A 14,217-nucleotide genomic window follows, 5' to 3' on the forward strand; every position below is an offset into this window, starting at 1 on the left:
ACATTTGCATATAAAATAATATGCGATCATCAATTTTTGGCAAATATTATAGAATAGTAAAATTGCGGATCAGTTTTTAGTTATTATTAATTTATCTCCTCTCGGCCAAATAATATCCAAATATAATAGAAAAAAATTGTGCAGGTAGACAATATTTGGAATATGTAAAACAAATTGTTAGGGATGTAGGATGGTAGGGGGGGTACACCGAAATGAAACGACTAGCACTAGATAGGGAATGTTGGAGAACTGCATTAAACCAGTCAAATGACTGAAAACAAAAAAAAATTACAACATTTTAATTAAATATTTAGATATTCTTGGTTACAATCGGGATACAGGAAAATATGTAAAAACGTCTATGTTCTTTTATATATTATTTATATTTTTGTTTATTAATGGTATGTTTTTTATTATATTCAATTGGAACTATAAAAAGTGTTAGATGAACTAAAACTCATAGATATGTTGTATGTATTTTTTCATTTTGTCATTTTCATTTCGTAAATTTCTTATAATACCATTATTACCACTATCAATATTTTTAGTATGCCACCTTGTATATATATAATTTTAACAATAATAAGGAAACGATTATATTAATTAAATACCTTCTTTTTTTTTCCAGGTTACAGTATAAAAATTTTGTCAAACTAATGGAAAAATATTATAATATTTTACTTAATGAGTTACATAATCTGGGTTACAATCGGGACTCAGGAAAATATGGAAAGAAGGCTATATTATATTGTATATCATGCGCATTTTTGCTTATTAATAGTATATTTTTCATCGTACATAAATGGGACGATAAAATAAAAGTAATCGATGTATTAAAACAGATAGATGTATTGTGTTGTATGTTTCTTTTTGGATTTTTCTTTATTTTTTCACTTCGTAAATTTCTAATAGTAGTACATTTATTAAAAGGAAATTTTTTTAAAACACCTTTTGATTATTTTTCAGATGAAAGAAAAAATATATTTTGTTGGAATGATAAACAGCTTACTAAACAATATAGATTAAATTATTATATAATCGTTATATACTTTAATTTCGTAATCGTACAACCGATATTATCAACAATATATTTAATTAAACGTGACGAATATAAATGTTTAAATATTGAAGATTTACCTTTACCTTATAACTTCTATTACGTTGATAAAATGAAAACCGTACCGTTTTATATTTTGATATTTATATTTCAAGCGATACTAATTGTAGGTTTTCGGAAATATTCGTTTATCGCTTACAGTGTAGGATATAATTCGATGAAAGTTATTGTGACTGAAATAAAATTACTTAGTTTATCGATTAAAGAAATGAATGTTATCATAAACAAAATGTTGAATGATATTAAAACTTTGGATAACGCTAATGGAAGTGAAATGAAAAATTATATGGATATTGTTTTAAAAATATATATTATAACTATGGTTCGAAATCACCAATATGTATACAAGTAAATAACTCTTTAATTTATATATGAAAAACTTTAGTTTGTGTATCTTTGTACGTAGATGTGATAGCTCTCTAAATAGGATTAAAGATGTTTTATGTTTGTGTTTGATAGCGGTTGTGTCGGAAAATATCACAGTTTTTTGTAAACTCTTGTGTCTCAGTAAAAACGAAATGTCGTTTCATTTCGATCTAAATTGTTTTCTTTTTCTCTTCAGCAATAAACAATTGAAATACCAAACAGAGCTGTCAGCTCTCTCTAACAAACGTTAACGAAAACATATATGAAATTAATAAACCGTTTGTCATTTGCCCAGGAAACTGTCTGTTTTATCAGTATTAATTATACTGTCAAGCTACCTGTCAATTCTTTCATAAAATGACATATACTATTTAGTAATTTCAACTTGAAATAGTCTACTGCTAAGGCGTTGAGAAAAATATTAAATAAAAATGTTACTTTAAACGCAAAAAAAAAAACAAAAAAACAAGCAGTTTAGCCATTAATGGAAAAATAAGTCAGTTATTGAATCATCAACTATATAATAGAATAATAATTCAACCTGATCTTCCGTTTCTACAAATTCAAAGTTTCTGCAAATAATTGTTTTTTTGTCTGTTTTTTTATCTTCAACGCGCAGTCCGTCTTGGTTTGGCAAACACAACAGAACCGTCCACATCTATTGTTTGAAGATAAATTTTGAGTTACTTATATATTACTTGACCGTGCCTATACAAGTAAAATTATTGTTTATAATTATTCCCTATTAAGAATACAAAATAGGTACTATATAGTATTTATTGGAAATTTACTAATTAAATTTCAATAATCTCTGTAATGCTATTATATTTCTTAATATAACTAAACGGTTTATGTTATATAAACGACTTGAAAAATGCTCAAAACCAAGATTCGCCAATAAAGTTCCATTTCCTTAATAACAAAATAGTTAAATCCGTATTTTGTTTGATTTAATGCTTTCATCAAATATTTTCTGAAATATTTTAATACTTTATTTTCAATAATTTACTGTGCTGTATTTTATCCATAATTTTTTTTTTCAGAAAAATTAACGCTGTAAAAGAAGGAGTAGAAGGAATCGCTTTCGCTTATAATGGCGTTGTATCAATTTTCATATGTATTTCAATTTATTCCATCACACAGGTAATTTTATTTCTTATATATATATATATATAATAAAATTATCTTAATAACAGGAGGAAAAGAGAGCGAAAAAACTTCTAAATGTCTACCTCTTCATTACTTTTGGGCTAATAATAAAATGAAAATATTTTTAACCCGGAAGGGGAAATAATTGAATTTTTTATTATGATAATTTTTTTAACGTGCTGGGAAAGAGCCCAATACTAATGTTATAGAATCTAATAAATAAAAATTTCCTTTTTTTCTTGATGTATCGCCACCACAAGCTTAAAGCTTATGCGTGGGAAAGCGGAATTTTTTTAGCTTATGAAAAATTCCATGCCTGACTGGGATTCGAACCCGGGAAATCCGGATGAAAAGCCGAGACACTACCACTCGCGCCACGGAGACCGGCAAATTATATAATTTACAAATTAATTATATTATTAATATTAATAATAATATTATAATAATAATTATATTATTAGGCCGGCAAATCTCTTATATAAAAGAGAATGTCCTGACTGATTCACTGACTCGTAATCAACGTACAACCAAAACTATTATAGGTAGAGACTTGAAATTCTCAGGGTACCTTCGTATCTTTAAGTAGGTGTGCACAAAGAAAGGATTTTGCGAAATTTTAATTTTAAGGGGTTCAAATCGATAAAAAACTAAAAGACGTAAAAGCTACATACGCTATACTAAATATTTTACGATTCCACTGCAATGTTTCCGATAGGTGTGTCCGCTATAGACTAAAAAACTACTGGACCGATTTACGCGCGTTGAAAAAGGGAGAAAGAGAAAAATCGGAAAAGGGAAATATGGAAAAATGGAAGAAGGGGAAAAAGAAAAAAGGGGAAAACGGGGAAAAGGAAAACAGAAAAAAGGAAAGAGGAAGGGGGTATACGGAAATCGGGGAAGAGGAAGGGAATTAAATAAATTTAATTAAAATAAAATAAAATAATATTAAATTAAATTTTAAATAAATAAATAAATAATTAAATTAAAATGGAATTAAAAAAATTAGAATATCTAAAGAAAATAATTGAAGATGTCAAAAGCGTAGGTAAAGCATGGAAATGAAGTAATTCATTACATCTGTCAAATAAGTAATATTAATACACCGTGTGCGCGCGCAGAGCGAGAGAAGAATGCCGTTAAATTTTACAGCTGTATTTCTCTGTTTAAAATAATGAAAAAAGTTCATATTAAATATGTGTCCGGAAAAGGCTTTGTTTTTAAATTAGGAGTAACAAGGAATTTTACCATGGTTTCTGCTTAGCGGAAAAATGAACCTATACCGAAATTCATCGAAAACCAACTGGAATCGAAAACCGAGGAAGAAGGGCGAAAGGGAAAATTCGGAAAAGATAAAAGGTAAAAAGGGAAGAAGGGGAAAATGGAAAAAAGAAAAACTGGGAAAAGTAAATGGAAACGGAAAAAGGGAAGTAAGGGAAAGAGAAACGGGAGAACGAAAGGGAAACGGGAGAAAACGGGTGGGAGAGTGAAGCGAGTCTTGACCCTCTGATCGTGACGGGAGCGCAAGTAACCATAGAGCACGGGCGAAGTCGCGACGGGGTACGCTAGTTAATTATATAATTAATTTTAATATAACACTAGTAAAACGAAAATGTGCAACAGTTTTAAAAAAAAATTTATAAATTTTTTTAAATTTCTTTAAAGAACGGAACGAAAAATTGACCTACTAAGCATAATTTTTACTCGTGGTTAGACTTTCATTATTATTGTTAGGTACTACTTATTTCTGTACCAATCGTACAATCCCATGTGTTGAATGTAGCTAAAACGTTACAAAAATTAATCTTCATCACCGGAATCTAGTATTCTAGGTGTGAACAAAAGGTAAAAACAAAAAAATTAAACTACTGATTTAAAAAATTTAATTCAATGACTTATCTCCTTCAAGATATACCCATCCTGATGTTTGCATTATTGGAAGCATTTTTCAAAGTAATTTTTAGTGACCATAATCAATCAACTTAGCGCATTTCTTTTGACCTCTTCTCCGTCTTCAAATATTTTTCCTTTTAGCGGAATTTTAAACAAAGAATAAATCCAGAAATCGCAAATAGGTATGTTCATGAGTAATGAGTCTACCGAAATTGTTAGATAACGTAGTTTGCTAAGACGTTTTGGTTAAGTTATCGCAAATCAGTTGATTTTAAAGTCGAGAGTACTAAGGTTCAAATCCTAGTAAAGGCAGTTACTTTTATACGGATTTGAATACTATATCACAGATACTAGTGTTCTTTCAGATGATTTTTCATCTAAAATTATTAAGATTACCACTTAATTTAGATATCAAGATATACATTTTGGCTTAATTTTACCGAAGGTATAGGAATGAGAGCGAAATAATTCGCCAGCTGACGCTCGCTAACGAAATGTTTTTGATCCTATATTTAAATGAATTTATTCTTTATTTTCACAAGTAGAATATGTCTTGAATATTTGTTACATTCTTCGTAAATCATTTTGTATATTTGTTACCATCTATTTAATATTTTTTGTTTATTTTCAGAAGGAAAACCTATTTTTTAGAATACCAGAAGGATTAAATGCTTCATTCCTTATTTATTTTTTTCATAATGAAGCCGAAAGGATAAAAACTGAGGTAAGACGTTAATTTATTGAAAACAAGAAAATACAAGAATAATATTTTATTTTATTTCTTAATGTAAATATAACATTCAGATGCCGCATACATCTCAGTGATTCTTAAATTTAATTTGAATAATTAGAATTTAATTGATATTTTACAGAATCATCTTATAGTTTTTATTTTGATTTTTCTCAGTTCGTAAAAAAAGAAAATATATTAATTCCCAAGTATATCTCGCATCCCGTGTTAAAATTAACAAATTAAATGAGAAATAAGAAATAAACTTGGATGACTACGTAGTCATCTTATTCAACATCTGTATAATATTCAGCATCTGCGGATATAATAGAATACAGAAATAGAATATAATTCTGAATGGTTGATTTTTCGGTGAAATAGCGGAAACCATTTAAAATTTGTACCTTCTTTTAAATTTCTAATATGCGCAGTTTTTCGTTTGCCCTGATTTCCGCAACATGTACCTAGCTACTAAAGTTATTACGTGAACAGCGCATAATTTACCTGAAATAAATAAATACTAATGTAGATAATATTGTGTTCTGAGAGGATCTGATGGTCTGGATTGGGTAGTGATTACGAATTATTGAAAATAAAAAATTAAACAGCACTTCAACATTAAAGTTAATTATAAATATAATAAAAAAAAAGATCTTCACAATATAAAAAAGAGAAAAGAATTCAAACACATAAATAACTTACAGCACAAAAAAAAACATAGCAATACCAGTCTTACCGAGCACAATATTTACTTGAAGCAATAATCTAATTTTAGTAGTTTATATTATATCTGACAATACGGAAATAGCCGCGAGCAATAAGTAAAAATTAACTAAAGTCTTTGTAAAATTTTAATTTAGTAAAGAGTTTCATGCAACGATATATTGTCAACAAAAAAACAATGTACACAGCACCGAAGCTAACACACCCAACGCACACAGTGAGCAGACTGGCGACAGCTGGTGACAACATTCGTGCACAGCTCAGAATAATAATAATAATAATAATAATAATAAACAACTTGGGTTATGTTGTTTATAACACCATTCATTGATTTGTTGATAAACCCAGTCCGTTTAATGCGAAATCAGCAAAACTGTGGCTGTGGTTTCTCGAACAACGTTGTGTCTGCGACCTTGACCAAAACTGAACATATTGTAACACGAAAATACTGATTAAATATGAACGCAAATCTGTTTAATACTAAATTAAAAGAATACAAATGATACAATTTTACTTAAAAGATTCAAGTCATAGCTTTAAAATTATTGTTTATTATAATATTACAAACATTTAATATACTGCAATTTGTCAATTTCATGACAATTAATTATTTTGTCTTTAAGAAATAATTTCAACGTCTGGTTACATGATGATTAGTTCTAATTGATACCAATATGAAATAATTATTTGATTGAAATTCTAAAAAAATATTTATATACGATCTTTAGAAACTTTCCATTAAATAATTAAAGAAATGATTCGCAACAGCTCGTTTTTCTTTCTAAATTAATTGTGAAACTGCTCCATATAGTTGGTGAATGGTTTAATAAATACATAAATATCTTTCCGGTAATAAAAGGTTAATAATCAGCGGTAGGCTTAGTACGCTATTCGTGTTTTATCTCTATGGTGCGTCCGGCAGGAGGTAAAAAAGGATTTAATAAGTGGACAGATCGTTAATTCCCCAATTTTTAAAATATTTCTTAAAAAGTGAAAATGGTTACATGTTGTATAACCCTTTAAGCTGCATTGCTTCTAATAATTATTTATTATATATCAACGTTATCTGGGGTGCATCATTAAGGAAGATATGAAGTGTGATCAGGAAGTTAAGTAGAATTGCTAGAGCAAAGGAAGCGTTCAGCAAAATGAGGAGAGTGCTATATAGCAAACTAGATCTGCGACTAAGGAAAAAACTTGAGAAATGTTTTGCGTGGAATATGGCCCTTTATGGGGCCATAGGAAGGGAGAGGAGAGAAGATCGGAGGCCTTTGAAATATGGGTTTGGAGGAGAACGGCAAAGATCAGTTGGACGGAGAGAATTCGGAATGAGGAGAGGCTTCGTAGAGAAGGAGAAGAGAGCGATTATTGAAATTATAAAAAGAAGAAACTGCAGTCGGTTGGGATACTGACTGAGATGTGACTGCCTGTTGGTGACGGCATTGGAAGGATTTGTAACGGGGGAGGAAAGCAAGAGGTCGGAGACGAATGAAAATGATAGACAATATAAAAAGGGAGGTAGTTACTATAAAATGAAACGGATGGGACAGAATCGACCAGAATGGAAGGCGGCCAAGTGAAAACCTACCTTTGGGCAGAACATTTTTTATTATTATTATATATCAACAGGATTAGTTAAAATCATATTTTTTAGAAGTTTGAATATTCAAAATATTTACTGGAAGATATTTCTATTCTAAAAAAACTTTTGTTGCAAGATATTATTTTCCCCGTTCCGTCCACAGATCTTTTAAACGTTTTGGTATCAATAATGACCTATAAACCTTTTAAAACTGCATCATTAAGTTCACGTAGGTTTCCGAGTCCCTTAGGAGTATATCTTAGGAACCTTCGTTGTATTTAATTAGTGTAACTGTACCGATAAATGTTTACAACTTTTTAAGTTATATCAGTTTACCGATGATGTTGCTCTAATCATATCAAATGCCTCCTATGAACGCCTGTGTTTCATTAGCAAAAGATCTCGATGTACTGTGACGCTGGGCTCATCATCAAGGCTTAATTCTTAATAAAAAAAAACGAAACGTTGCACTGGTTTGCAAACATTTTCACCTTTCTTCTAGTTCCCAATTGTAGCTTATAAATCCGAACATAAGCAATTAGGAGCATAGATAATTAGATATTATTGTTGAATTTTATATTTGGTGTAAATAAATTAGTGTTATTTCTGCTAGAATGCATAGTATATAATGTAAAATACATCAACAGTTTCGTTTCCTTATTTTTAAAAATTGTATAATTCACATCATTTGTGCCAGTCTTAAGATATGGTGTTGTGCTTGGGACATTCTGAGGATTGTTATTTAAATGTAATCCGTTCCATTAAAAAAAAAAAATTATCATAAAAGCCTGTAACGATAGACAAGTACTCAAGATTATCGTAGAATCAGCAGACTTCTATTCTGCACACAGAGGTCTGTTATGTAAAAATATTATTATGGATAACTTTTTCTCATCAAACCTTTTAAAAAAATATGACCTATGAATCTCGTAAGACACCTTATTTTATTCACGGGTCTCAAACAAGTACGGCTATTGTACGTTGTCATATCTTGTCTCAAAGATTTTCTCAGATTTGTACCCGGGCATATTAAATTTTATTTTTATGAAAAAGTTGAAATAAGACATTCTTTTTAAATATTTAATTAATTTTGAATAAAATGAAGGAGAGAATTAGAGAGCAGAATATTAATTTTTATGAGATTTTTTTTTCTATGTTAATAAGTTATAATTTTTTTTTGTCTTATTTTTCAATATATTTATTTCTTTCGTTTTATCTCGGTATTTATTATTTATATGGAAACCCCTGACAAACTACTGTTACTTAGGGGGATCCAATAAAAATGTAAATTGAATAAAACAATTATTCAAAAAATTATGTTTATTTTTATTAAGATCTACTTATAGTTACTTTTAAATTATTTTCCGTTGTATATTTTCAGTCAAAACGTCTGGCGATGTCTGTGTACGACATACCATGGATAGACAAACCAAAGTGGTTTAAAAAATATTTACTAATTATAATGACAAGATGTAGTAATCCAGTTGAAATAAAACTGTTTGGATTATCGGAGCTGAGTTTAAAAAACTTCGCAGTGGTAATTATAGATATTATATTTCATTTACTTTTTCTTTTTTTTTTTTTTTTTTTTTTAAGTTGGGTACTTACATAAATTCACATCTACCACAACGAGTAAATATTTAATCCCCCAAAAATAAAACACTGCATTTCTCAATAGAAACATAGAAGCTGTTTAACTGTGTTCTCAAAATACTACTGGATAAAATTACAACGTATACCCCAGTGTACATGTCCCTAACCTACCTATTTTTCTCAAATAGAAAATCAGTCAAAATTTGCCAAAATATTTTTATACAAAATTTTCTATATTTATAGATTTCTTGTCCCTTGAAATATTTTGACGAAAATACATTCCCTTAAAATATATATATATTTTTTAATATGCCCTTATTTCAAAGGAACACTTTATTTTCATTTCCCGAATTAATAAAATCGTTATGTAAACTATATATGTATTGTAAATTATACACTATACATAGTGACAAGCTGTGTGCTTGAATTCCAGCAAACTGAATTGGAAGATGTTTATTTCCTGTACTAATGCAGTATGGAATATACTAGTTAGTGACGCTACAAGTGATTGGAAAAATTTTTTGATGGAAGTGTATGCGAACACATTATTTCTTAATCCAGTATTAAAAGGCTGAGAATTATCTGTAGAGGAAAATAGATGAATTTCTTTTTTCAAGGCAAACATTCAACGTGGAGACGGTTTACCAGCCCTTGATGTTTGCAGGAATTTTCAGAGAAAGAAAAGACTTTTTCATATATGCGGTTCCCATTATACGAAAGATAGTAATTGCTACAAAAGAGTATACGTGGAACAAACATAATACCTTATTGTTGGTGGAGTTATGATGATATAACTCATTTAAAGAATGCAATTTTACACATCAGATTGTTAATCGCTTGGTTAAATTTTTGGGCTTATAAAAAATAATTAGCAGAGCGCATACTAACACAATGGAGAGTTTATTGGCAGCAGCGATAAGACCACCGCCAACGTAGCATTAACGGTGATCACTTCGATCAAATTTTGTAGGTTATCCACTTGCTTTTGGCCACCACATCAGTGAATATAAGTAAGACGTCTGTCTTACTTATTCTTAAAATAATCTTTAGGAAACGTGTCCGCTTTCAAATTAGCACACACATTTAGACCTTGTAAATGTTCTTGTTAGACGGGAAATTATCCCATTTGAATCAGATTTGAAAAAAAGTTCAGTTTACCTTCTTTTTGGACAAACTTTTATTCGCTAAAATATTCTACAATATTCGCTTAGTAAGAAATTAAAAAAAAATATTTGAGTGTCTATAACGTTTCAGTACTACATTATTTTACGTTTTTTTTTTCTCTGCCTCTCGGAAACAAACCCCCAATTAAGCATGAACACGGTTCCGGGAAGTTCCTTTGTCTGTAGTCGCCAGACGAGCCCGGCTATGGCGTTCCCGGCCTCCATCACTCAGCAACCGGTACTCGGTCCTTTGTGCTTCGCATCTAACGGGAATACCCCCGAAGGGACGGCCCTGCCAGGACTCAGTCTTTTAACTCAGGGGCTCGAGAGTCCCCGCACTTCGTCACCACCGCCCACTCTGCAAGCACGGGCGAACGGCAGCTCCGTACAAAGCTATCCCTCACCCACTCGCTTCCCGATATTTCATCTGCAGTAATCCCGTCACAAAACCCGTCTCTGTGTCGAAGTCCACAGAACTGCGTAATATCGTTCCAACGATATTCCCCACATCGAGATACCCAGTTACGGCAGTACAGTCGCGGCGTTCTTCGTCCCACCGCGGACACTGGAATATCACGTGTTCCGGCGTGTCTAACTCCCGACAGTAGGGCAGAAGGGGTCTTCAGCTCTAATTCGTCCACACAGGTATGAATGAAAGACTCCATGGCCGGTCAGGAATTGTGTCAGCCAGACACATTATTATTTTATGTTAGGGTATAAGAAACTACTATATATTCACTATTACTGTTATCATCCGATAATTGTATTTGGTATTTTTATTACGAACATCAGATTATTGCATCCTATACGAACGCAATACGTAAACTTCATCGATTGGATTTCATGCTGAAATAATAAAATAGACGCATTTAATAATAATAAAAAATCTTTACTTATTTTTTATTTTTTTCCTTTAAGATGATACACAAATTTAATTCAGCCGTTGATTAGGTAAAATCTGTAGGATATTTAATAAAGAAATTGTAGTTTGCTAAATGACTGTTATTTTATACTAGCTATTGTCCGCCTCATTTTTGGCGTATATTTCCACTCACGTTTCTTTATTTTTCCTGCTTAGCCTCCGGTAATTATCGTTCAGATAATACTTCGGAGAATGAATGAGGATGATATGTATGAGCGAACATTAAGTGTCTTGTACAGTCTCAGTTCGACCATTCCTGAGATTTGTGGTTAATTGAAACCCAACCACCAAAGAAAACACCGGTATCTACGATATAGTTTTCAAATACGTGTAAAAATAACTGACTTTAGCAGGACATGAACGCTGGAACTTTCGACTTCCAATTCAGCTGATTTGGGAAGACGCGTTCACCACTAGACCAACCTGGTATTTTCACTCACCTGCAAAAAGTTTTCTTCTTCTAGGTTTAAATTCTATAATTAATAATTTATAAAAATTCTGTTTATAATTAAACGTTGATAATTTAGCCGGAAAATTGGCAAATTAATCTATTTTACATTGGAGAAAATTTTGGCCTCTGGTGGTAGCTTCCATTAACTTGATTTTTCGAAAACTTCCATCGTATCACGTTTGTGCATGAATCATCAATTCCATCCGTTTAAAATATCAATTCTTTTAACTAGAAATTAATAAAATTCCGTAATCGTGAATAATAATAATTTTTATATTAGACATAATAAATAAATCGTTTCATGTGATCTTATTATCGATTTATTAAGCTAAATGAAACAAGTTTTTAACATTGATACAAAATTGTATGTTTTGTCGAACGACTGTCTAGTTTTTGAATTTGCCAGAAGAAAATATATGTCGAATAACGTATATAATTTGTTTCCGTAATCATGTGAAAATATTTACGACTTTGAATCGTACCGTGGAATCACACGAACATTAAAAATATTACCAAACCGAAAAACCCAGACCAAGAAAGAACAAAAATCGCGTAATGTTAAATTAAAGCTGAGCTACAAAGTAATTTCTATTCATCATTGAATTTGAAAGAGAAAACTATAAAAAAAATCGGAACGGAGACTTCTCATAGAATAAAACCATTATTTGTAACATAATGTTGAGATATAGAATTTCTAAACAAAATTTTGGTCCCTCTTCTTGTCCACCCAAAATTTTTGTTTATTTTTGTAAAATACGAAACATGTGCTTATTTTTTTAAAGATAAGTTTAAATATCAATTTTAACATCTATAACATCTTTGGTTTTATAGTTTCATAAACAATTTTAGTTATTTATCGCGTGGATAAAGTTGTCTCCATAAAGCGAAATTTCGGAGAGTTTTATTAGATTATAAAACCCAGCGATTTGATCAAATCATATAGTTTATAATAATAAACCGTATTTAATTGCGTAATACACCTTCATAAAAAGCTAAGCTTTTCGTAACTTCTAAATATTTTATAATGCCAACATATATTTTTGTATAAAGTATATTATTATCTTTTACAGTTCCCTAAAAACAAAAATAAAATATAAAAATGAGATTAAAATCATTATCAAGCGTCCGTATGTTTGAAACTTGTAGATCTGTTTTTAGAAAATAAAATACGTTAAGTTATCCTGGTGTTTATCCGTAAACATTTATACGGAATTTTTCCTAAAAAAATGGTCACTAATTCTTAAAAAATAACAACACCCATCTTTCTACCAAACCGGAAAATGGAACATTTCTTTTTCCTGTTTAGCCTCCGGTAATTACCGTTCAGATAACATTTCAGAGGATGATATATGTATGTATGAATGTAAATGAAGTGTAGTTTTTTACAGTCTCAGTTCGACCATTCCTGAGAAGTGTGGTTAATTGAAACCCAACCACTAAAGAACACCGGTATCCACCATCTAGTATTGAAATCCGTGAAAAAATAACTGTCTTTTCTAGAACTTGAAAGCTGGAACTGTCGACTTCCAAATCAGCTAATTTGAGAAGACGCGTTCACCACTTGACCAACTCGGCGAGTCAGACAATGGAACAGTTTTTCTATAACTTAATGCAATAAAGAGAAAAGGTTTTATTATACTTCATTTAACAATCTCCAACCAAATTATTTAAAATATAATTAAACTATTTTATTTTTTAGAAAAAAATATTATGTTATTAATTTTTAAACAATACTAATTAAATTCAAATAAAACATAATTCATTTACGTATATTTCAACGTGTACATAAATGTGTACTCAAAATAATTTTCAAAAGTAGCTTTTAACTTGTGAATTGTTTGGCAGTAATTTTTATATTTAATATATTTACCTCAATATTATTTTGTTTAAATTATTTAAATAATTAACGCAGACTTAAAACACATCTATTTTTTATCTTATAATTTGATTAAAAATTTATAATTTCTTATATTGATATGAAATAAAATTTATTTTATGTTCAGATCAGCATAAAATTTTTTATGGAAATATTCTGCCAAATTATTTCATGCTTTTTTATTATAAGATGAATAATAATTGTAATAATTTTTTTTTTTTTTTTTTTTACAGATATTGAATGCAGCATACTCTTATTACAATGTATTAAATAGTTTGAAAAATAAAACAAATTAAAAATAATTATTTATTTTGGTATAATTTACTTTTATAAAATTACTATCACACCCGGCAATGCTTCGCTATTGCTAGATTTGAGTATATATCAATAAACAGGGTAAATTTAAAAAAATTGAAAGTATGATAAAACATTAAAAAACGGAACATTACGGAATTTCACAAAATTTCCCTTTTTCCCTTTTTTTACTTTTTCTCTTCTTCCCTATTTCCCTTTTTCCATCTTTCACAAAAACATTTATTTCCATGCAACTATTATATATTCTGAAAATCAGCCAAATCAGACCATAAATGTAATTTTTCCAAATATCTCAATCCAGCGCCATCTAGCAGTTTCATTTTTTTTTTTTTTGCACCGG

The 14,217-nt window shown here is 29.9% G+C and overlaps 1 protein-coding gene across 1 annotated transcript; it reads left to right on the plus strand.

Annotated features, from left to right (window-relative positions):
- The first annotated feature begins 1,421 nt into the window (after positions 1–1,421).
- LOC142333094 (odorant receptor 43a-like) lies at positions 1,422–13,864 on the plus strand. The gene is made up of 5 exons (XM_075379938.1): positions 1,422–1,465; positions 2,527–2,626; positions 5,154–5,246; positions 8,939–9,094; positions 13,796–13,864. Exons 1-5 carry the CDS (start codon positions 1,437–1,439, stop codon positions 13,856–13,858), a joined length of 441 nt encoding a protein of 146 aa, XP_075236053.1. The 5' UTR covers positions 1,422–1,436; the 3' UTR covers positions 13,859–13,864.
- Positions 13,865–14,217: the final 353 nt, after the last annotated feature.

The sequence above is a fragment of the Lycorma delicatula genome, chromosome 12 (assembly GCF_047948215.1).
Source record: "Lycorma delicatula isolate Av1 chromosome 12, ASM4794821v1, whole genome shotgun sequence".
NCBI classification, from domain to species: Eukaryota; Metazoa; Arthropoda; class Insecta; order Hemiptera; family Fulgoridae; genus Lycorma; species Lycorma delicatula.

Bases quoted from the DNA above. Each gene is read 5' to 3' on its own strand.
- LOC142333094 (XM_075379938.1), top strand. From the start codon at position 1,437: ATGGTTCGAAATCACCAATATGTATACAA. The intron at 2,627-5,153 runs GTAATTTTATTT...GTTTATTTTCAG, and splicing joins CAATTTATTCCATCACACAG to AAGGAAAACCTATTTTTTAG. The intron at 5,247-8,938 runs GTAAGACGTTAA...GTATATTTTCAG, and splicing joins CCGAAAGGATAAAAACTGAG to TCAAAACGTCTGGCGATGTC.